The 26,115-nt window shown below is 38.0% G+C and overlaps 1 protein-coding gene across 1 annotated transcript in view; it reads left to right on the top strand.

The window, feature by feature from the left end:
* CNTN4 (contactin 4) overlaps positions 1–26,115 on the top strand; it is a 297,038-nt gene that overhangs the window by 223,073 nt on the left and 47,850 nt on the right. The window contains exon 11 of the mRNA XM_040628130.1: positions 1,937–2,064. Coding sequence (XP_040484064.1) covers positions 1,937–2,064 — 128 coding nt within the window. The remainder of the gene's footprint in view (positions 1–1,936; positions 2,065–26,115) is intronic.

Here is a 26,115-nt window from a genome sequence, read left to right as displayed (position 1 = left end):
AAAAGTATATACCACGTTTGCAAACCGGCATATTTAAATCTTCACCTGTGGTCTTAAAATGATTAGCCAAAAATTCTATTAAGTGAAGCTGTGACCAGCCTAGACCCCTTATTTCCAATATTTGTCAAAGACTCTCTTAAGGCTATCACTAGTGCTCAGTGGTTTAGCCCCTCTGAATTCCTATATTCTTGATTTTTCTCTTAGGATATGTATTTATTTACTTCTTCACTCAGTCACTTAGCAGATACGTACAGGGCATCTACTGTGTGTCATCCTAGGTACTAGTTCCTGGAGATTAAGTCGTAAGATAAACGTGGTCAGTGCCCTCAGAAAAACTCATATGCCAGGTAGTAAGTAGGATAGCTAACAAGTTAGCAAAATTTCTAGGTTGTGTTTGATAGGAAAAAATTAAAGTGGCTGCAAGAAAAGAGAATAACAAAATAAAACATCCACTTTAGAAATATGAGTCATAAGAAAAGCGCTGCCCCTAAGGTGAGGTCGTGAGAGGGAGGTAGCTATGTCCTGATGTCAAGGCAGGCAGAACAGCAGGTAGAGAGGACCTGAGGTGGGAAAGGGTCCCAAACACTGTAGGGACGTGCAAAAGGCCAGTGTGACTATAGTTCATTGAAGGGTAGAAAGATGAGAATGAAATCAAGTAGTCTAGAGAAAGGCAAAGGCCAGATCCATCAAGCCTTGTCGAATTTATCGAGGTCAGTGGGGTGCAAAGAAGGATTTTTAAGCCTGAGCAGTGATGTAATCTGATCTATATTTTAAAACGCCGTCTGACCACTGACCAAAGAATGCATTTAAGGGACAAGAGTAAAAATAGGCAGATCATTTAAGAGGCTGGTGACAGGCCAGGTGGGAAGGGGAGAGCAGAAGAGATAGAAAGAAGTGGGTAAATTTGAAGGATAGAGTAGAGGTTCAGCAGACAGTAATCTTAAATGAGCCATCTGTGTCTGTTTTTTTTTATTTCTCTATCTGGTGTCCAAGCCAGGCTGCATGTCCTACCCATCTCTACACCTTCCTCTTCTGCAATATTCATGTTGAAGATGGGGTTCTCTAGAATCCTCCCTGTTCCACTTTTGTGTCTGTCAGTGCAAGTGTTTCCTTCCCAGGTAGTAGATTTGTTCCTAATTGTGGGCCCTGAGATGTGCCATCCACGTTTGCTGTTCTGCCAAAGTCATACTATGTTGTGGGATATTTTTTTTAATTCATTTCTTGCATCTCATTGAAAATGTGTTGTCTGACATGTCAGAAATAAATATGCTTAATAATAACTCATTTAACTTAAGCCACCCCCTAGAAGAAAACTTTTTTTAACGATTTTTATTTATTTATTTATTTGACAGAGAGAGAATGGGGAGGAGAGAGAGAGAGAGAGAGCTCACAAGGAGGGAGAGTGGCAGGCAGAGGGAGAGGGAGAAGCAGGGTCCCCGCTGAGCAGGGAACCTGACTCAGGGCTGGATCCCAGAACCCTGGAATCATGACCTGAGCTGAAGGCAGACTCTTAACTGACAGAAGAAAAATTTTCAATGAAAATGTGTCAAGTGGCCAATCAAGAGATTTTTTTTTTTCTTATACCTCTGCAGTGTTAAGACTAATGGTAATCAACAATGAACCTTCCCTATGCATAAAGTGATTAGGGCTGCCAAGGACAGAGAATGGTTACAACCTATCTATTTCCTAGTATTTCCAATATTTATGCCAAGAGAATGTTGAGACCATTCTAGCGAGAAAAGTGTTAAAAGTCCTAAATAAGTCACATGTCCTAATTATATTTATGTGTATATAGACAAATACCCTGAATAAAGATGTGACTGTCAAGTGATATAGCCATGATTTGTAGTTTGAAAGATGACAGAATGACAGACATCATTTTCAATTTGTCATATGAGATAAGCTTACTGTTTTGGTTTATTTGTTTTAATTTCAGAATTACCATTTCTGAAGATGGAAGCCTCAAAATTGTCAATGTGACGAAGTCAGATGCTGGAAGTTATACCTGTATAGCCACTAACCATTTCGGAACTGCTAGCAGTACTGGAAACTTGGTAGTAAAAGGTAATGATAACCCAGAGAACACGTACATTGATATACATGTCCTCATTTCTAATACTGCAATCTATAGAAGAGGCATCATTCATATTAATATGTACAGTTATCACTGTGTTGCTAAATTAATACATCATGCCAAACATTATACGATTAACGACTCTTAGAGAACTGCTGGTAATGAATATGATTGAAAAGCTATCTTATTTCAGAATCATCCAATACAATTTTGAGAATTACAGCCATTGTATCTATTATACTATTGTAACTAATGTTATCTTCAATCCTTTAATTAAATTTCTTTCAAGTCTCTGTAGATTTGAAATTCATGTCTAGGAACACTGTGCTAACAAATTAAAAACCCATGACTTGAATACTATTTTTAGCAAACATTGTTTAAACAATGACATTGGCTATTTTTAAAAGAGCTGTCCTGGTTATTCAGAGATAGGGATATGGATTATTACACCAATAAAGGGATTTGATCACCTCTGTGCTTTGCTTTCGTCACCCTGCCAACCCTCTCAGTTTTAAGGAAATAAAATTTTCCACATACCTTAGTCTGGGTGCTTTATAGTATATGACAGAAATTCCTTTATTGCTCTTAGCACAGCACATGATGTGAGTCTGTTCTAACACCAGGTTGATGGGATAGGCTGAAAGCACTAAATTGCAAAGGATGAGATTTTAATTTACATTTTATTTGCATTTCTATTACTTTCTGTCTTGTCAAGTCATAGAATTTTTGAGTTGAGGAGATCTTGGCAATGGATGATCTGACTAAGGAGATAAGACTCATGTTGGTGACCTTCTCAAGGTTACCAGTAGTGGAAGACGGATGTTAGCCCAGGAATCCTGATTGTGCATTCTGCTTGGTTCTGTTTACTGCGCCAGGAAATCTTGTTAATTCAGCTTTTTTTCATATAATAGATTTTTATAAAATAAATATTTTTCTATAACCGACGTAGTAGATGGGTCACATAGTATTATTTCCTTCTTGCCCATTTGTGGCTTCCTTTGTGAAGTAAGATAGCCTAATAAAAATAAAAATATCTATCTATTTTATATATCCCAATTTTATTTTAAAGAAAAAAGCCAAAAATTACCTAATTGTGTATTTTGGGGTCATTAGAAGGTGGAAAAATACTACCATTTGGGTAAGCCTTTCTATTGTAAACATCTCTGTGTATAAAAAAGCTGGAAAGGCAGGAGTCAGAAGTAAACCTGTATTTAGATTAACTCCACTGTTTCAGTCTGTTAATGAATCACTCAGAGCAGTAGTATGGGCATAGGACTATATGTTCACTCTATTTCACAGGGCAGAGGAAAAAAGAGGTTAGATAATATTTATAAATCAAAATTCCAGCTAGAGGTCTTTGCTAATGTATGGCTTTCTCAGCTGCAAAAGGAAATAGAGATCAGCTAGGACCAGGAGGAATCCCAAGGTTTCAGAGCTGGTTAATGGCAGAGCTGGTACCTGATTATAGATTATTTGCTAGTTAGGGAGATATGAGAGAATACTAGGCAGCCGTCTTAAGCAGTGATTAAGAGACTGAGCTTGAGGCAGAAAGATCTGGCTTTGGATCTCATTTCTCTCACTTACTAGCTCTGTGACTTTGGACTACACAATTAACCTGGGTGGGGATAATAGTATGCCAACTGCTTAGGGTTGTTTTGATGACTGCAGTAATCCACGTTAAGTGCTTAACATAGTGTCTGGCACTTAGGAAATATTAGTAGTTGTTTTGTTGTTGTTGCTTGTATTTTAATAAAATGGCTATACATACATTCTAAATCTTATTGAAATGAACATTTATGAAGTTACCATCACCAACCTATTAGAGTAATTAGCAAAGAGAAGTGAGCCTGCCACACACACACAAAAAAAAAAAAAAGAAAAAAGAAAAAAAATGCCCGAGAGTGTGAAAGATTATAAACAACTAAGCCTAGAAACCGTTTTTTGCTGTTCTATATTGCTGACAGTGGGGTATTTCTACATGGAGTTACAAGTTATGTCCTGTGTTTGATCAACATCCTTCTCGTAAGCCTTGATTTCCTTACCTCTCAAGATAGAGGACAGAGGGGCGCCTGGGCAGCTCAGTCAGTTACGTAGCCGAGTCTTGATTTCGGCTCAGGTCATGATCTCAGAGATGTGGGACTGAGCCCCAGGTAGGGGTCTGCTCTGAGCTGAGTGCTCTGTGCTGAGCTGAGCTGAGCGTCGAGCCTGCTTGGGATTCTCTCTCTCTCTTCTCCCTCTGCCCCCCGCCCCGTTCTTGGGTGCGCGCACTCTCTCTCTCTCAAAAGTAAATAATTAATTAATTAAATTCTTTAAAAAAGATAGTGAGCAAAAAGGAATGTCCTCTAATTCCCATCAGAGTTCATATCCCAGCAATAGGAGTGGTCCCAGGACCAACCATCCAGAAGATTCTCTGCTGCTTGTCTTGTACTGAATGATGGCACAAAACATTCCATACACCAATTATGAAATATGCCATGGTTATCCCATGTTTTAGGTGGATATAAATGTTGCTGAGGCAGGAACTTCTACCTATTTTAAGAGATTAAATACTTTATTTCTAGATTTCTAGTAAAATGTAAATGGTGATTTTCCAAGTATAGTATAAGAGATAGTCTTACTGTTATTTTACTGATTTTTTTAAATTTTAGTAATTTATTTGCTTCTTACAATGTGTACTAGGAAAAGTCTAGTTTTCCATTCATGACAATGATTTTTAAAAATCTCCTTTTAAAATATATTTAAGTAAAGAAGTGAGTCAATATAAGGAAAAATATTAAGTATGTATTATTATTACGAGAGGATCCTAAAGATGGGATATGAAGGTTGGGAAACAGGATGTAATGGCATTTTTCAGGAGAGTTTTAGTGGACTTATGGACAGGACTTAGAGGGACATATTACAGGATCAGTGTATGGCCACCTGTTTTGCTGAGACATATGGAATACTTTAAAACTGAAATTGCCTAATAGATGGGGAAAGAAAAAGAGCAGGGCTGGAAGAGAAAGAGGAAGGCAGAGACCTGTAGGAATGAGCCCTGAGGTCACAGTACAATGGTCCCCACCAGAGGGAGCTCATCTGTGTAGAAGTTGAGCTGTTTCTGGCCTTGGCTGGTGATGCTCTACTGCAGTCAGTTTTTCTGCAGAGGTTCTCTGATTCTTGTGTTATTCTTATAGATGAGATGGGGGTGAGGGGAAGAAATATGAGTTTTATCTGGTCCATATGTTCACAGAAGTTAGCAATCCTGTTACTTTAGGGAAGGTCAGAAGGTATTTGAGAGAACATTTATCTCCCGTTGCTTGGTTCTGACTCCCATTAACATTAATGGGAAGAACACGTGTGTGCATAGGGGCATCCAGACCACCAGGTCTCTGTGAAGGACATTAACATAAACTGAGAAATGCAATTTAGAAATCTGCCCCATAAAGCACGATAAAGGCAGAGAAAACCATTCTGAACTCCACGTGAACTGTGCCAAGTACTGAATCGCACATCATAATGCTTCAGCCCTGTACCTTTAATGTAAATGTAACAGTTTGGCCTGAAATATGACTGAGCACTGTATTTTAATTCAATTTTGAGATCTACAAAGGGACTAATTTATCAGAGAAGGCGTTCTCTAACCTTAAAATGTGCTTGTATTCATTTTGATCTCCTCATACGTAGGATTAAAACACTGTGAAGGTCAGACATCAGAACACGTCTTCTCTAATGTTTTTATAATAATTCTATCATTAACAACGCTTCTGAAATCCAATTCTCTTCCTCCTCACCCCCACCCCCATGTTTTGAAGGGAAGCCGAAGACCGTGTCAAACACAGGGTCAGTAAGTATGGGGGAGGAGAAAGAAGGTATAAATCCACTATAGCAGGTACAAGAGGTTTAAAATAAATCTCTGGCAGACAACCATAAAATGGATAAATATTCAGATTATGCATGAGTATGCTTCCAAACTGCAGAATTCTGACAGGTGCCCAGGGGGCTCTTGATTATCATCCCATCATCTGAATTTCTAAATTTCACTGATTTTATTTTTTAAGCTAGTTATAGTATATTTGGGATTTGGTCTGCTTTTTAATTTTAAGCAAGAACAGTTCTCATGTCAGACCCCTGAATCCTACCAGAAAGCATAATATTTGACCTTTCAACAAAGATGAGCTTTAGCAATTGTCGACATCATTAAGAACTATATGGAGGGCAGGCTGCATTTACATGCAATATTGTACTTACTAATTCATTTTTATCTCTATAGCAGAGTAAAAGGCATGCCATTTCGCATGACATAGCATCTTTGCTGTACAGGTTTCTTATGACAGATATTTTAAAGTAGTACTCCTGAAGACGAGCGACTTCGAGTATTTGTCTTAAATGTAGTTCAGCAAGATAACTATGGTAATAGCAACCCTAGCTTCTATTGATCCCCTCAGGGCTGAAAATGAAATGCAGGCCTTTAAGCTAGGGATGTTATTACCATAGTTATCTTGTTGAGCCACAGCCAGAATGACCTTGGGTAAGTCTGTGGCTGGTGGTTCCAGTCTTTGAGAAACCTGTCCTACATCAGAAAACTGTACATGCCACATAGCAAGCGGAAGTTCAATAGAATGCTTAACAGAAATAGACATTTCCAGTGCCTTAGCCTAGTAAATCTAAGTCTTTAAGGATGAGGCCTGAAAAATAAACAGTTTTTTAAAGGTTTATTTATTTATTCCAGAGAGAGAGAGAATGTGTATGTGTACAAGTGGGGAGAGGCAGAGGGAGAGAATCTCAAGGAGACTCCACACCCAGCTTGGAACCCCAGGAGCCCCACACGGGGCCTGATCTCACAACCCTGAGATCATGACCTGAGCTGAAATTAAAAGTCGGATGCTTAACCAACTGTGCCACGTAGGCGCCCCCCTAAAATAAATATTTTAAATAAATACCCAACTTGATCCTGATACACACTATATTTTCAGGAGTTGGCCAAGTATATGGCCCATGGGCCATATACAGCTAGCCCCCACTTGTTTATCGCCCAGGAGCTAAGAATGGTTTCCGCATGTTTAACTGGATGAAAAACAAAAAGAATAATAATAGTTTCAGACATGTGAAAATGTTATGACATTTATATTTCAGAGCCAGTCCACAGGGTCTCCATGGAACACAGCCATGTCATTTGTTTACCTACCAACTGCAGTTATTTTTGCCCAAGAGCAGAACTGAATAATTATGACAAAGACCATCTAATTTGCTGCAACCTACGTCAGATCCTCAGTGTTGCCTCTTAACGAGCGAAACCTAACGTATTTGTTATTTAGCCCTTTCCAAAGAAACAAAAACAAGAAGAGAAACTTACTGATCTTTTCTTTTATGACTTATTTTCCTTTTGCAAACAGATCTTCAAAATTTGGTCCAAGGTGTAGCTTAGCCAGGTTATACGGAACAGGGAATTTTGGCATCTCCTGGAGTCTGATTACAAGCTGAAATTGGTGGGGATATTTCTGTCACAAGACCTTAGCCTCACCCCAGTATCAAAAGGGTTGACCAAGTACTTGGATATAAGTAAAAAATCCAAAGAGGCCAAATCAAATCATTGATTGGGAGAGAGAGAAAAATACTTGGCAGGTACTAGAACAGTGTACTCAGTCAGCCTCTGTAGGAATGAGGAAGCTTCACACTGCTGGAACCAGACTGTTAGGCCAGGGAGAATCCTAAAGCACAAAACGTATCAACTGGAGTTTATCGAGATATTTATCTCTTCCTGAACTTTTCACTGCCACCAGCCTAAATCAGTTGAACTGTTTCACATTTAGTTTACACATCTCTCTGACTGCAGGTTGTTTTTTCACTAATGTATTTTTTTTTCTTTTTAAGTTGCCCTAGATGCACATTTTACCCTGTATTCATTTGACTTTTAAAAGATTTCATAATAAATCAGTAAATAAAATAATTCTTAAAAATTAAAAATAAATAAAAGGACATTGGTTTTTGGATTAAATTTTTTCTTATTCAGTACACAGAATTATGTTTATAATAAGAAAAACACTGTACTTTAACTATCTTGATAGATAAAAAGATTCTCAGTAGAATTTAACTAAGACCTCATATATTTGTAACAAGAAATTCCTTTGTATTCTCATTTTCCGTCCCTGCAACGTGAAGATGCTCAGGTGGCTTCACTGAACATTTCATTGATTCCTTCATTGCCAGAATGCTCATGGTCCATCCCATCAAGAGTTTATTTACATTTAGAAGAAGAGATGCTATCAAATGCATGCATATAACAGATAGAAAGGAAAACCTTACCAACCCAACAAGTTTTACAGCATAGCTATAGTATACCCTGTAAAATAGTTCTGTTTTAACTGTAGGACTTTGAGAAATATCAACCTCTCCATGCATAGCATGACCGACACAATAATGTAGAGTCTTTTCAGTTGGAACCTTTTTGGAAAATGAGTTTGAAACAGCCCACATCTTCTATGTAAAATTATTCAAGGCTTTATCCATATTTGACTGGGGATCAATCAGAAATCAGTAACCAGCAATGACATTTGGCTGCTAAACCACAACAAAAGCTTTTAACATTGGGCCCTTATAACAGAATACATTTCAACCTAATTAGGTGTCTTCCACTGGAACCAATTATTTCTAGGCAATAATTAAGGGTCTTTCTAATAGGATTAACGCAAATTCTGACCCAAGGCACCTAGAATAGGAAAAGTTTGTTGTTAAAAGTGCTAAATGCTAATTATGTTAGGTCCCCTGGTAGAAGGACAATGGCCAGAATATTTCAATACTAGATCCTGTTAGACCTGAGACCTGCCACAATGGAGTTGGCAACAGTTAACCAAGGAGAATCCTAAAGAAATGGTAGATAAGTATACCTCTTGTTCTTTCTATATTCACAGAGCATGACATAACCTGGAACTCTTTCTACCAAGACGTGAAGCCAAGATCTTGATGAAACAGAGCATAATTATTTCCCCTGACATTCCTTTGAGCCCTAATGAGGGCCACATAGACTGAGCAAATGGTGTGCCTTTAGCAACATCAGTCATAGATAGAGTGACTCCCCCTTTTGTCCAATTCTTTCTGTAAAATAGTTTCTCACCTTTTATAATGTTAAGATTAAAGTGTAGTAAGACTGTCATTGAACATTATATCAAAAACTAAAAAAAAAAAATTGCCTACCATGACAGTCTACTCTGACTCCATCCTGCCATCATTTCTTCATCCTTGGTCTAGAGGGAGGAAGTAATTCCTTAACTCTTGTATTTCTGTGCCAACTCTTTCATAGGAAGGCATCTATACTGAGGCAGGCTTCACATATTTGATTTTGGTGTAAAAGACACACTGTTGGCCAACAAGACTTTGAAAAAAATCTCAATCTCACTAGTAATCAGAGAAATGCAAATGTAAGCAGTGTGACAGGATTTTTTACATATGAAATTGGCAAAAGATAAACATCAACAAAACCTTTTGTTGATGAGAGTGTGACCAGAATACTCATACACTCACTGTAAGTAGGAATACAAATGGGAGTAGATACTATAGAGAGAAAGTAACATTGAAAAAGGGCAATCTCCTTGGCCCATCAATTCCATTTCTGTCTCTTCTAGAGGAAATTATGTGTTCTGAGGTAGACTTGCAAAGAACTTCATTCTGTTGTTTGTAATGACAAAAAAAAATGCACAAGCAATATAAAGAATACAAAAGGTATTATTTCATTTAACGCATGTAATATGATTTAACATAAAATTAGTAATAGAAAATAATACCATATAATGTTTAAACATAAAAATACATGCGTAGTATAAACATTAACTCATGATAGTATTTGTGAGGGGAGGGAATCTGGAGTGAGGTTATATGAAAGGACGTAACCTGTGTTGTTAATATTTTATTTGGATAAAATTTAATATATATTCAGAGGGGAGAAAGGCTGGAAAAAACGTTAGAGACTGCTGATTCTAGAAATGGGAATATGAGTACTGCTGAATTGTCGTTGTTAGTCTTACATGTATAATATCTCAAATTAAAAACACCAGGTCAGAATTCTTCAGCATAGTAAGATATTGTAGTCAATATCATCTAAACAGTGGATCTGGTTTTCTACCTCTCTCCCAGATATTATAGAATAGATAAAACCTTATTACTAGTGATATTTAACCTTTGAATCCAAAATTGTCTTTTAAAGAAAAAACTCTACTATAGAATGAAATAAGTGGCTTAATTCCTAATGAATACTTACCAATCAAAATAAATAAAACAAACAAACAATAAAGGCAAACACTATGACTCTGGCTTCATTAAATGTGAAGCACATAATTAATTTCTTTTCCGGCAATTCAAAGAGACTTGTGTTGTACTGATTCAGTTTAATTGAACTTATTACCACAAGCAGATAATAAGAAGTATATTGAAGATATCCATCTGGCTTGCACTGAAAACCTCACGCTTCATTCTTCACGGCTGTCATAGGCCGTACTAATTGCCTCATTTCAGCTCTTTTGCAATCAGTATGATTTAGCTATTAATGTGATAAAATTCTTACTCGAGAGGAAGTTGATATTAAAAAGCATAGATCTCTGGCCTACCTCTGCTACCACTACTGAACGCATCCCCAGCATTATTAAAGTTATATATTTTTCAAATACATAAATAAAAATCCATCTCTTTCTTGTGCGTATCTTTTTAGGTTACATCTGTTATCTTATATCTTGCCATAGAGCTATTTCCCTACTGAAGGAAAGAAATGGTTTATGTTGAGCTTTTCAGTTCATAAAATGTTTAAAGATCAATGTGGTTTGTTTTCAGCTATGGTATGTTTTCTTTTTTATAATTTCCAAAGCTGAAATGGATTTTAAATGGCTAATTATGTAATAAATAAAAAGGAAAGTAAAATTAAGCACTTTTATCTTCTGTTCCTAAATATCAGAACTTCCTGTGGTTTGAGAATGAAGCTTTGTCACGTAGAAAGGCATTATATGGACAATCTCTCTCAATAGTGGAAGAGTGTGTGTGTGTGTGTGTGTGTGTGTGTGTGTATCTGTGTCTGTGTTTTAGAACCTCCATCTCCTTGTGTTTTAGAGGTGGTCTCATGGGGGAAGCCAACACTTGGTCCCAGCTCCAAAAAGGAAAGTGTCATCTATTACCAATTCTGAACCAGAAAAGAGATATGTCAGGAAAATTCATGAGTGATTTCACCTTCCTTTCTTGGCATTTGTTTTCTATGCCAGAGGCAGGAGGGGGGTTTTGCTCTCCCAAAGGCGTAACGCCACCAAACCATAATTGAATTTCTCTGCCTGTCATAGGCAATCAAATCTAAGAAAACCTCCCAAAAGATTGTAGGCCTTTAGGTTAAATACAGAATCCGACCAAGATGAAGGCAAGTTAATTAACATTTCCATCATTTCTCTCTGATTTACTCTAGCAAGATTCATTTCTAAAAGGTTAAAATGGTTGTCTCTTTTATGCAGCCATTTGAAGAGCCAAAAGTAGGTTACTGGTTATGGGAGAAGAAATATAAGTGGAACATTTAGAGCAATAGTGGTTTTTTACATGGCCTTCTAGTGGTTCTGTAATCACTGTGCAAAAGTGCAAGACATGTTATTAAATAAGTATTAGCAATACCTACTTGGAAAGTTTCCCATACTGGAGAACATGTCACCTATTGTCATATTAACTACCCTCCCCCCTTTCTCTCTCTTCAGAAATAGAACTCCTTATAAATATAAGTCCAGCTTGGATTTTTCCCAGGAGAGGGGAATCCAAAGAATCTAATCAGAAGAGCCTTCTCTTCCGTATCTATTTTCATAAGGCTAGCCTACCCCCCTTCTGATATAACATGTATATGTCTCTGTTGGCTTTGTCTACAATATAAGTAAAGTATCTGGTCACCATGCTATTTGTACTTAACACCTCTTGATGGGTAAGGCAAAGAAAATTAAATTATAAAAACCAGTATAGTTGATGGGAAGACATTCTGATGCAGTCCAAATATGAGAGAATAGTCAAAAGATACAAATGACATAGCTGTCACCCTCCCTGTATGGCACCACAGGCCATGATCTACAGGCTTTTTTAATAAATGCACATTCTTGAACTCTCCCCTGCTCTGATGAACAAAAATCTCCAAAGGTGCAAACCAGGAATTTCCTTTTTTAGTAAGTCCTCCAGGGAATGCCCGGCTGCAAACCTAAGAGCTCACAGTCTAAGAGTGGATACTGATAGGCAAAGAGATAGAGCTTTGTTGAAAGTAAAGAAGGAACAAAAAGGGAAGGAATGAAGAGGGAATTCACTGGGAGGATAAAAGTGATAATTGAACTGGGAACTAAGAGATGAAAAAGAGCTCACCAGGTTAAAAAATGTAAAGGTAATATCAGACAAAAGAAATTTATCTAATAGCCAAGAGGCATAAAAGCTCCCAGCATGTTTAGGGAAAGCCAAGCAGAAAGGTGAAATGAGAACACATCCAGAGAAGAGGTCCCTGAAACACTCTTGACCATATTTTAGGAACTGTGGACAAAGGAGAGGCAAATATTTTGGTTTTCTTTTTAATGGAAAGAAAGCACTTTCTATCAATTATACCTACATGATCTTGACACCAACATCAAGGGAAATTTTATAGCTTCTAAGAGAATTTAGAAAGAAAAGTAGTTATCACAAGCATAGGTTTTCTTAAATTCTTTTTCAAGTATGTGATAATCCATGTTATTTATAGAAATATTAGAAAAAAAGATAATCTCATTCAGAGAGAGCAGCTTAAATATCTTTTACATTTTTTCTAGAATTACATCTAGGCGTGTGTGTGTGTGTGCGCGCGCATGCACATGCGTGTATTTCAATCTACATTTGACCCTTGAACAAGGGATTAGGACCACCAACTTCTGTGCAGTCAAAAATCCACATATAACTTTTGACTCACCCAAAACTCAATAGCCTACAGCTGACCAAAAGCCTTACCAATAACAAAGTCAATTAACATGCATTTTGTATGTTATATGTACTATATATTGTATTCTTACAATAAAGTAAGCTAGAAAAGAAAATATTCCTAAGAAAATCATAAGGAAGAGGAAATACATTATGGTACTGCACTCTATTTATCAAACAATTCTGTAAGCGGACCCACACAGTTCACTCATGTTGTTCAAGTGTCATTTATATATGTCTTCAAATCTGTAAATAGATATCCTCATCACAAAAAAATCCTGTACACACTGTTTTGTAACTTCTTTTTTCATTAATATCTTTCTACCGACACAGAGTTTTGATCAAAAATAGGGTCTAGCCTTATTTTCTTATAAATATGTTCCTTTCTCCTGCTAGTCAAAAGAACATCAGCAAGACTCCGTTAAAAAGGAAAATCTCTTGTGATACCTTTGTGGGCAGGGTAGAAAGCAAAGGCTGAGGGAGTGTTTAGAGGATTGGTTACCATGTCTCACCCCCACAGTGGTGATTAGGGGATTCATGTCAGCCTGGAAAGGAGATCACCAGTCATCCCTCTGCCCTCTTTACTCACCCTTTTCCTACTGAACTTTCTTATCAGTAACACATGATGCTACTAATCATATTCTGATCACATGAATTATTAGGGAATAGATGAAATGATAGAATCAGTATTTAGAATTACCATAAAAAGATAATCATAGGAACCTAATGTAACAAGCCTAATTTAATAGTGACAGATGTGAAGATTTGCACTTGGTCCCCAAAATCAGGATGAGAGGGTCAAATTTTAGGGTTAGGTTGTATGTTAAAAGTTTAAGTTGACTGGGGCCCCTGGGTGGCTCAGTCGGTTGAGCATCTGACTCTTGGTTTCAGCTTAGGTCATGAGCTCAGGGTCTCGAGATAGAGCCAGGGCATTACGGTCAGCGTTCAACACAGAATCGGCTTGAGATTCTTTCCCCCTACCTCTCCCTCTGCTCCTCCCCCTGCTCATGCTCTCTCTCTCTCTCAAATAAATAAATAAAATCTTTTTTAAAAAAAAGTTTTAGTTGATTATAAGATCATTGCTTGGAATCAGCAATAGTCTATACTTTTTTTTTTTTGAGGCAAATTAAATCTATAATGTAGTAGAGTATCCCAAAATACGAGAGGGAAAAAACTACAGTAGCACTGATGAAAATACTGGGAAAGGAGTATGTTTTTATTTTAAGTCTGACCAAATTTGAAATCAGCCTGGAGGAAGACAGCTGGGCTAATGGTAGGAGGCACAGCTAAGACAACTGAAGCTGGTGAGGCCAAAGAACAGGACTCCTGGAGGGTGGATGAGAGGTATGGTCGGTGTTTTCAAACATTTAAAGAGCCAGCAAACTCTAGGTGACATCAGAGGGCAGTACCAGAGTAGATGGGTGGTAAGCATTAAAGCAGAAGATATTGTTATGTGCTCAATAAAAAGAAAAAGTTTCAAATAATTAAACCATGCAAAAGGTGAAAGTAGTGATTTTTTCATTATTAATAGTGATCAGTTCCAGACTGGACCTGTACCCTGAGGAAACACTGCAGAAAGAATGCGGGCATCAGATGGGAGCGTGTGGTCTGAGTGGCCTGCCTGTAAGGGGCGTTTTCTAGTCATTTTCACATTCTCACAGCCAACTTGGGTGACTTTGGAAACATTGACCCCTATGAACCTCCCAACTCTGAAATATTCTCATTCTGCAATTTTGTGGTTTTAAAGACTTATTTCTGCCCCCATTTTTCTACCCCTGAGCAAAAGCATGCCCCAAGGTGGAATTCTATCATGTTGACTTAATTTTCTTATTGCAGACTCTTTCTGATTTTTTTTTCTCCCAGTCTGAATTTATTCATGATCAGCAGTGCAGTATGGGTTGAAAAGGTTATTCTGCTAATTACGTATAGTATATTCTTAAAACACAGTCCAATAAAGGAATCTCTATTATATGTTGGAATCTGAGGAGTTCAATAAACAATACCTTTGTTCATTGACTGAGGTTTAAACCCATTGAGAGGTGGTCAGGCAGATGGCAACTGATGTCAGCTTTATCATGATTGAGCTGATAGAAGAGAATGTGGCTTAGGTACATAGCAATAGTGGGTTCCCTAATTCTGAACTCCAGGTTTGGTAGACTTACATCGCTGTACAAACTCAAGGTCTCTGCCCCTATAAAACTTACAGAATGGGAGAATCAACACACTGTATGTGCTTATTTCACACTTCCAGGAGAAAGAATGGCATAGAGCCAGGAATTCTCCCCCCACCCCCAGACTCACCTTTGGATAAGGTGGAGGGAGGGTGGGAGGAAGGGAAGTGAGAGGAGTAGCAGGAAGGGTCAACAGTGTTCAAACATCAGCTGTAGACCACAGGTTGCCAAGTGGTGGCTCTCATGGCTAACTTGATGTGAAACTGCAGATTTGTTTTGTCTGGGAGTATTTTTAAAACTTCTGAATCGGGGTACCCTTAGAAGGGGGAGTCGTGTATTCTCTAAACTGACCCCAGGCCTCATTTTTCCTTATTGTCTTATATCTCTATATCACACATGATACTATCAGGCCCTCCGTAAGCGTTTGACATAGAGTATTAAGTGGGTCTCATCACTCTGTGGAAAAGGCTGCCCTTTCGATTAGTTTTAATTATTAAATTATTAAGTAGATATAAATTGAATATGATGAGGATATGAGGAAAAGAAGATGAAAAGGCAGTGTTTCAAATCATTCTATTTATAATTCTGTACACGATTCTGTTCTAAATCTGCATTTTACTCCCACGTATATACCAGGAGGTTATCAGTGGGAAGAGAAACTCCGTTATCTGAATGGACATAGTCTTCTCAGGAGCAGCCAGTGGTTAATTGGGACAAGAAAACACAAGTCATTATCTTTGAGAAATCTGAAGCAAATTGAGGCAGGTTGTCACCTCTCACCAGGAAACAAATTAGTCCTGTCTTTAAAAAGACTCTGCTTTCTCCAGCTGCTGACTGGGGATTCCTGTCAACTGCCAAAGAAATAGGGAGGATGTGGATTAATGGTACTAAAATAGTGGTTATGAAATACCCGTAAACTCACTTTCTTATTTTTATGAATATTTCTAATTGATTTGACTAGTGTGTTTGAATGACAAAATTTGTGCTAAGTTTCAGCTCCAGAAGATCAGGGTACCATCTTTCAACCAAAGTCATTAGTGTATTAGTCTGTTTGGGAAAGCTCTGTGAATAAAGGAAAAGCCATAAATTATATGCAAAATAGCTCTTTCCCTTAGCTAACTTATCTTTATGGACTCCCTGCCAGCCTGAGGAGGGGGGGTAGATTGTATCAGAAAAAAAGAGAGAGAGAAATAATAAAACAGTAACAACATGCTGGGTTATAAAGGTTGTGAATAATATAAAACTTGAGAAGATATGACCTACTTTTTCTGAATTTTGTGAATATGGGAATGATTGCAGTCTAGTGGAAAGAACAGTGAACTGAGGTTCTGCCGTCCTGGGTTTTGGCCCCAGCTCTGTTACCAGCAAACTGTCTGACACAAAGTAGATCTTATCACTCCACACTCCAGTTTTCTCACCTATAAAATGAAGAACCTTGGACAGAGACAGTTAAGACATCTCCCAGTTTCGAAGTTCTATGATTTGATGAAGAAATATTTCGTTGGATTAAAGCATGAAAGCCCTTTAAATTCCAATTCTTTTTTTTTTTTCACTCAACAACAACAACAAAAAATCCAAAGGTACTGTAACTCAGGCTCCCAAAGAAAATGAGATGAAATCTTCCATGTGCAGGAGATTTGAATTGTATGAACATTTATTTTACATGAATTCAGTTTACGATCCCTGAAGGAAAAAGAAAAATTACAATTTAAATGGTGCAGGCAATTTTACCAACCCGTTCATCCATAAGTACTTATGATATAAGGATCTGAAAGGACACTGGGCTCAGTGCACCTCATTCTTCATGTACCTCTTAAAATATGATCATCTTGCCACACTGAATGGGATTCCAGTGTTTGATGACATGTTGATTTTACAGTATGGTCACCAAACACAAACCAGCCACTTCTACTGGCTGATAGCCAATGAAAGAGCTGGAGATAAAACTGTCTCATTTGGATAACATATTGATTCCAAAGTGGTAACTTTTTGTGGGATTTTTAAGGGCAATTTTCAGTATGTAAAACTTTGTTTTAAATACTGACTTTAAAACTGAGTCCCATATAGATATATCAGAAAGCATTTAAAACATGTACGTGAATGTTCACAGCAGCATTACTACTGATAGCCAAAAGTGAAATCAACCCAAATGTCCATCAGCTGATGAATGGAAAAACCAAATGCGGTGGTCTTTCCATACAATGAGCTATTATTTATCCCTAAAAAGAAATAAAATACTGATAAATCCTAATTATACATGAATGAACCTTGAAACCATGATGCTAAATGAAAGAAGCCAGACACAAAAGGCTACATATTATATGATTCCATTTATATGAAATGTCTACAACAGGCTACTTCATAGAAATAGAAGATAGAGCAGCTGTTGTCAGAGGATGGGCAGAAAGGAGTATCGGGACTGACTCCTAATTAGTACCGAGTTTCTTTTTGAGGTCATGGCGCATTATGGACTTAGTGGTGATGGTTGTGCAAGTAGTAAATATGCAAAACCCAGTAAAGTGGATACTTTAAAAGGGGGAATTTTCTGTTATGTGAATTATATCTCAACTTAAAAAGAAAAAAATAAGTAATGATCTCTTTCCCACGCTAAAGAAGGACGAAAGAAAAACAAAAGGGAGGGATAAAGTAAATTTACCAGCTGTGATTCAGGAATCATAATTTTGAGAGATTGACTTGTTCCTGGGGATCATCATCTTTATGACACTTACTTAGGTGCTTCTCCCGATCCCAATTCTACTGTGATGACAACCCTCCATCTACTCCTGAAGACATCATTCGGCAATAGTGCCACCATAAGTCATCCATTCACCGTAGCCTCATAGACTCTTGGGCACCCTTCCTCTCAGTTCCTGTGACACCATGCCAGATATTAAGAGCATGGTATTTGGATAGAGAAGCTTTCTGCTATGTCCAATATAATGCATGTGTTCCCTTCTCTACTAATACACTGTAGGGGAAGACTATGGGCTTTGCAGGTAGACAAATCAGGTTCAAATCCCATTGTCACTTACAAGCTGTTCAAAGTAAACTTGGCATAAACAAGTAAATGGGCATAACAGAACCTATTATATAAGCTTTTGCGGAAGACTAAATTAGAGAATGTATTTACATTAATTAGCACATATCAGTACTCAAAGTTTTATTCCCTTCTCTTTCTCTGATTACTCTTCACAGCCTACCAGTTGAGAGCTCCCTATGCTACAAGGTGCCACATCCTATAAATACCTTGCCTATGCCATTGCATACTTGGCTTCAGAAATAAAGTCTTTCCGCCATGCTGGTTCTATCTTTTCCTCTCAGTTAGAAAATTAAGATAATGCTTTAAAGTACTTGGTACAGTATTTGTCCATATAGTAAGCATATTATGAATGTTGGGTATCGTTATTATTATCATTACTATATAGATGGGTAATTCAAGGTTTGAAACCTCTAGAAAGTCATCTGTGATATGCTCTAAGCCACCCTCCAGCAGTAGCAAGGATTGCTGGTTATGTCACTAGGTTGAATCGATTACCTGGAGGCCATCTTGGTGAGACACAAGGAATAAAAGTGATGTGTTGGGCTCTGGATAATATAAATCCCACCAGTTACATTGAGCAAGGCAAGGCTTAGTGCTATGGTGTTGCTCTAGCTGCGCTTAAATAACCTTCGGTTTAGCCTATGTCGTTTCTCAGCCTGGGTGAACTTGACCAAAATTCATAATGTCTCTGAGCCTCAAATCCCTAATTTAGAAAATAAGAGACACGTCGGCTTCATCTATGTATGTGTCTGTTTGTTTTCTGTTGTTTTGTGTTGTTGTTGTTGTTGTTGTTTTGGCCAGTGGGTTTCGATAATGTATGTACCTCCAGAATTAGGGGGTGTTTCTCTGTGTATGTGTGTGTACACACGTGCATGCAAAGTTTTTTTATCTTTCATATTATATTTGTACTATTATAATAGTATGAGAAATTTGGATAATTTTTTGCTATATTATAAAATCCTCCTCCTACCACCTCACCCCCTTCTCATCCTTCAGATACCAGATCTCCCCAGGCTCCTTCAGAAATCTCTAGATAGGCCATCAAAAGAAGTTTCTTCCTATTATTCTCTATTGTAGTACCCTATATATTTCTTCTATAACACTTTCAAAATCTAAACATACTTTTTTTTTGGTTTTGCATACATATGCATCCATTACCTGTCAGCCTAACTAGAATGTAACCTTTATGGGCATCAGAACTGCTTACCTGTACCCACAGTCTTTATTTAGCACATCCCTTGTACATATTAGGTGCTCTGTAATGATCTCATGAATGAATGAATGAATGAATGAATGAACGAACAAATGAACTACATATCCAGGTCTCCTTTTGCAGCATGTTAGAATCATCCTATTCTCACAGTTAATTCATAAATTGGCCCAACTGGAAAGACCCTTTAAGATTTTGGAAGAGACGATCTCATCTCTTCAAGCCCCTTCTTTTTTCAGAGAAAACTCAAAAGGGAAAATTTCATATCCAAGCCAAGGCCCAATAGGCTGTGCCTCCTTCTGCTCTAACATGTTGCCTCCCAAAAGAGCTCAGCAAATTCTTGTTGTTAAAGTAACAGCTGAGAAAATTAATACGTTAATAGTCCAGGGGAAAATAGAGGTTCTCAATGGGGCATAGTGAAAGGGATATGGGTTTTGGTGTCCTACAGCTTGGATTTGTATATCAACTCTAGCCCTTCTGAGCAGCCCTGTGATCTGGGACAAATTAATCTTTAGTAGTTTGAGTTTACTCCTCTATAAAATGGGAAGCCTGATGTGTTGCAAGAATTGGAATTTTCTCTGTAAAGCACCATGCTCTCTGTAAATGTCCCTGGCATTTAGTAGGTACCTTTAAATGATAGTCAATATCATTGTGTTTCTATTCCTTTCACTGCCTGCCCCCCCACTACCTCCACTACCATTTATCCAAGAGGAGTGCCTCAAACTGCTTAACTTTGTATCCTACTATGGTTCCCTAAAAATGTACCAAAACTCCAGCAGTGTTTCTGTACAGCACTGAGGTCTGAGAGATTAGTCACTCTCTTTTCAAACAAAGTAAATCATTACTTTATATCTACTTCTTATATTTATGTTGTTTACCATTGTGCATGTATTATAAAACCCACAAATCAATGCTCTCAGCAGGCGTAACTGTTCAAACCTGCAGAATGTCTTGTTTTGTACTAGGTTTTGACAAACCAGTATCTGCCTGCCCTGAATTCTGTTTTCTGAGCGACGGTGATTTGGGCAGCTGGGGTCTGTGATTGATCTCTGAGTGACTTGTACTTTATCAAGGAGCAGATATGATTTCCCATGTATCTGATTAACCTTCTCTGTAAGATTGCCATCATTTCTGTAATGCCAGCGGATTATTCTGTGCTCGGAAAGATGGATATCAGCTCCTTTTAATCAATAGTCTACAAAAGGTGTCACCTGGCTCTGCCTGTGGTTATCTATAATGTCTGACTGAAAGGGTGCTGTCATTTGTCAAATAACCTGGTTTAATTTAAAGCACCTAGGAAGTAAAGTTGCCTTTATTTTAAAACAGTATGCAGAACAATACATTAGGTTAGTAAACTGCATGCTTGTTTTCTGGATGATACCCTGTTAGAAAGAGAGAATACCAAGGAGGTAAGATCCTCCCTTATCCATCTCCATTACACAGGACTGGCTAGGTAACAAATACGTTCTCACGGGAGCAGAAGAGGAGTAGGGGATACAATAGATTCTGTGCCAGCATACCAAAATGATGAAGTATCACTAGGCTATCATATAATTTTTCATCCTAACTAGAGTGAACAGGATGCTATTGATAGACTAGGACAACAAATACACCAGGACTGTCCTGAGGAAGCAAGGATACATGGCCCCCTGAAGTCATACTGTCGTACTATTGAGTAACTAGGACATTTGGCGTTGATCATGTTTCTGTGGTGTACTTCTCCTCTGGGTCCCAAAGCCCTGTACAGTATAAACTAAACATCTCTTATTACTCAGCCATGTATAGGATGCATAAATCCATAGTTGAGATAATAGCTCCTAGTAGAAGAGAGCTGTTAATTCTTGGGACAGATCATCTAAATCAAGTACAGACAGTTTTCTGTCTGCACTAAGATCCTTTTTCATTGTCAGTTTAGGGAAAACGCCACTGCCTCATACTGAAATCTCCATTTGGAGATGCAGCAAGTCAAGCAGAAAACTGCCATTCTCCCAAATGAACACTGGGTGACAGAAGGAGAAATCTGTCAGGCAGCAGTTTACCTGCACAGATTCTCCAAAGGAAACAAACAAATCAGAGCTGGATTTTTGGATGCTCACAATACAAGCCAAAGAAGCAGGTTTTACATGGTGAAAACTTCAGGAATCTTATATAAAACTTGACAACACCCCCAACTCCTTCAGTATGATGGGGAGGAGTAAAATAGGTAGGGCGGTGGGCTCCTTCGCTTGGGTTTTGAAACCTCCCTTCAAAACCTGATTTCCTCCCTTCCTCTCTACGCTTCTGACTCTGCCTTTGTAAAATGAGAATGGTGCCCACTTTTAGGAGTTGCTATGAGTCTTAAGTGAGGTGGCATTATGCAGAGTACTAAGCTTATGACCTGACACATAGAGATACTTTGCAAAATGATAGACCTTTCCCTTCTAGAGTCAATAGCTGTACTGTCACAGTTAAGAACACCCACAGATCCAGGTTAAAATGTTCCTTCTGCTACTTACTCATTGTGTAAACTTTCTGAGCCTCAGTTTCTTCATCTTTGAAATAGGGATACCAGTGCCCACCTGACATTAGTTTGTTTTCTCCATTTTAACTTTTCTCCATAGTTATATACAGAACAAAGGATAAAGAATGAAATAGTTCTAAAGGGCTTAGTATAAGAAACATAAACCCTGCTGCTCCCTTTCTCCCTTTCTCAGAGGCAACCACTTTTGACTCTTTGGAGTTTTTCCCCCCTTGGTTTTGTATCGATTGTCTAATCTTTAAATAATATGTTTATCTCTCTTGATTCTTCTGTTTTAGGGTTTGACTTGTGACTTCTTGTAGAAAATGAGCTTTTAACTCTCTTTCACACATGTCCATCCTCAATATAAATAAATCATAATTCTGATTAGATTTTAATCCATAATTACATAATTATGACTATGCAATGCTATTCCTAAGTAAGCAATGAGACAATGATTACTTCTCTTTTCTTTTTCAGTACATCTTTTTTATTTCCCAACTATCTTTCTGTTTGTTTACTTAGTTTCTATATACATATCACTAATTCAAATCCCAGCTTTTGACCCATTTGCAAATTTTTAGAAATACTATTAAACATATACTATAAATATCCATCTAGGATATTTTTTCACTATTTTCTTGGGAATTCCTCTCAAATCTTCCCTATTTTGGATTCTCTATTGCCTGGGATGTGTTTATTCATTCATTTTTTTTGAAGCATATACTACAGTGGTTTACTGAAAAGAAGTTTGCATCTCTCCAGGTTTCTTTCTTTCACCATCACACTTAATGATAGTTTGGCTCGAAATAGAATTTTAGGTTAGAAATAATTTTTCTTCTGAATTTTGAGGGCATTGATCCACTGTCTTACAAATTCCAACATTTCTATTAAGTAAGAAGTCTGAAATAATTTAATTTATGTTCCCTTTTATATGACCTATTTTAGTTTGTGGTTTTCTCTGTCTCTCTCTAAACATGTATGGGTATTCATCTGCATTGTTCCAAAATGTCATAATATTGTGATTATGTCTAATTATGTTTAATTATTTCTAATCTAATTTTCTATTTTCTGATTGATACTGAGTAGGCCTATTTAATTTGGAAACATATGCCCTTCTGTTCTGGGAAATTGGGAGTTGTATTTGTTGAGAATTTCTTTCTTTCCTTTTGTTTACCTGTTCTTTTTATAGAGAGTAGGTCTGTAATTATATCTTTTAACCTTCCTATGTTTGCTTTTCTTTTTTTAAAGATTGATTGATTTTAGAAAGAGAGAAAAAGAGAGAGCGCACAAGCACAGGGCAGAGCAGCAGAAGGAGAGAGAGACCCAAGCGTACTCCCCACTGAGCGCAGAGCCCAATTCGGGCTACAATGTGGGGCTCCATGAGGAGCTCCATCTCACGACCCCCATATCATGACCTGAGCCAAACCAAGAGTCAGACGCCTAACCCGACATTACCACCCAGATGCCCTTATCCTTCCTGTTTTATCTCTTTCTTTTTTTTCTCTCTATACTCTAGAACTTTCCTAAGCTTTCTTTTCCAGTCACTTTTCATCTCAGCTGTTGCCAGGCAAACAAAGGTGAATGACCAGGCTGCACACACAACATACCTGCTGAAGCAGCATTTCTAGGAAGAAATTCGTGGGGAAAATAAGTAGTAGTAGGAATATAAACCCCCCATTGTTCATGGCTTTCTGGAGCAACCCACAGAGATCTAGAAGGCAATTGTCAGATTACAAAAGGTGGTTCTGAACCTTGGGCTATAGGGCTTCAAGCCTAAGAAGTATGGAAGCACAGCCTCTCTCTTGACATGATCTGCAAACTAGAAACCAAATCTGTGGCTGCTGGCATGTGAGCAAGTGGCAGGACCACCATGTCAGAGTTCACAATTGGAAAAGTACTACAGCTTCTCCTGGCATGATCAGGCGCTGGGAACCAAGTGTTAGGGTTGAATAGAATCGATTGCCTTAAACACTAGGCCATGGCTAGTTTTCTCCTTTTCTAGAGGCCAGCCTCCAGGTGATTAGTCTTACACAAGTTAATCTCTGCGTCTCAATTATCATGCCTCAAATTTCTAAGAACTCTCTTAGTCTCTGAATGTTCCCGATTTGTAGTATTATTTTCTTGTCAATGTGTGAATTCAGTATCTCTTATTTCTCTGCAAATATTAATGGTAGATTTTCTTTACTTGCTTTGGACTTGATCTTTTGTGTTAGAAGCTATCTTCAGATGTCTAGTGATTCTGGGTTGTTGGCTCATATTGAAGAAAGAGGCACTAAAAAGCTAACTTGACTATGTTTATTCTTCCGATCCATGAGCATGGAATATTTTTCCATCTTTTTGTGTCTTCTTCAATGTCTTTCAAGAGTGATTTGTAGTTTCTAGAATATAGATCCTTTACGTCTCTGGTTGAGTTAATTCCGAGATAACGTATGATTTTTGGTGCTATTGTAAATGGAATGGATTCCCTAATTTCTCTTTCTTCAGTCTCATTGTTCGTGTATAGAAATGCAACTGATTTCTGAGCATTGATTTTGTATCCCGCCACATTACTGAATTGCTCTATAAGTTCTAGTAGTTTGGGGATGGAGTCTTTTGGGTTTTCACTCATTTATGGAACATAAGAAGTAGGAAGATCGGTAGGAGAAGGAAGGGAAGAAAGAAGGGGGGGTAAACAGAAGGGGGAATGAACCATGAGAGACTGTGGACTCTGAGAAACAAACTGAGGGCTTCAGAGGGGAGGGGGGTGGAGGATTGGGATAGGCCGGTGATGGGTATTAAGGAGGGCACGTATTGCCTGGTGCACTGGGTGTTATATGCAAATAATGAATCATGGAACATTGCATCAAAAACGGGATGTACTATATGGTGACTAATATAACAAAATAAAAATTATAGAAAAAAAAGATATAACCCCCCCCAAAAAAAAGCTAACTTGAAGCTATAAATCTGTGGATAAATTTATTGACTATGTAATCAATATGACTAAGCCATTTCCTTTGGGAATCCTCCCCAACACACACACACACACACACACACACACACACACACACACAATGTCAATATTTTTAGGTTTTTCTTTTTGGGTTGTCACAGTCCCCAGAGAAAGAGTATTTAATCTCCTTCTTGAAGGGCAAAGATCTCACTGCCAGTGTTCTAGAAACCATATTGACAAGTGAGTTGGGAATCTCATCCTTCCATAGATAAATATTTACAAAATCCCTGGTACCCTTACTTGAACCTGTGTCCTCTGGCCCAGGGACCTTTCTCTGTTATCTTCTTGGAGAGAAAAATCCCAGTATACTTCTGGGGTAAGGAGGGTTAGTCACCTGGCTGTGTGGAATAAAGGAGGGGATCTGGGGACTTAACTGATTCTAAAGGACATTCATCCAGTGCTCCATGTCTGTACTTCCCTTGGTACCTCATGCAACCAATTCCTGAATCTTTGAGTGAGGCCATCTGCTTCTTGCATTTTCCTACTGCTGGCTCAGGATCCAGTGCTTCTTCTCTGTTAACCACATACTTTCTTCCCAACATCCCCAATTTTAATGGTTATGCCTCCCAACTATTCTCTCTTACAGGCTTAAGCCTTTGAAAAAAATAATTCCTGTACTTCTATTTAAAGAAGGTTTAGAGAGTTCCCAGCATGCTAATAGAGTTATTATGAAGAGGAAATGAGATAATTTATGGAAAGAAGCAAGGACAGTGTCTGACACATAATCGTAATGATTATTTTTGTTGTGTTTTTACTGTTGTATTCTCGTAAAATTGTCCCTGCATGTAAATTATTTGTGTGCAGCTCTATATACCTAAATAACATAAAAAGGGAGGGCCCTGTGAAATCAGGACCTGTGTAAATAATGTGATTTATTAAGGTCCCACTTGCCACCGTTGTTGTTATCTATATAACCCTGATCATTTAGACTGAGCTTGTAAAAGAAACAGGGTTTGAGTGTGCATGCCACCCAGCCACTAACATGATGGGGATTCCAGACCCATGGTTATCATTATGTAAGTACACTTCTGTATTGGACTCCAGATCTCTTAATTACTGGTAAATTCTACTGACTCGTTTTGAAGAATGAATTGTCCCTCAGAAGCTTGGTACCCCTCTTCCCCCACATGTATTACTTGTACAAAGTTAAGCAGTGTGCCTCAGGGTGACCCTGTGAGGTAAGCGATCCTACAGTGTCCGTGGAATTTGTGCTG

This window comes from Ursus maritimus, unplaced genomic scaffold (genome assembly GCF_017311325.1).
Source record: "Ursus maritimus isolate PB19 unplaced genomic scaffold, ASM1731132v1 scaffold_14, whole genome shotgun sequence".
NCBI classification, from domain to species: Eukaryota; Metazoa; Chordata; class Mammalia; order Carnivora; family Ursidae; genus Ursus; species Ursus maritimus.
Note: the sequence above shows the minus strand (reverse complement) of the source record. Positions and strands in the feature narration are given on the sequence as shown.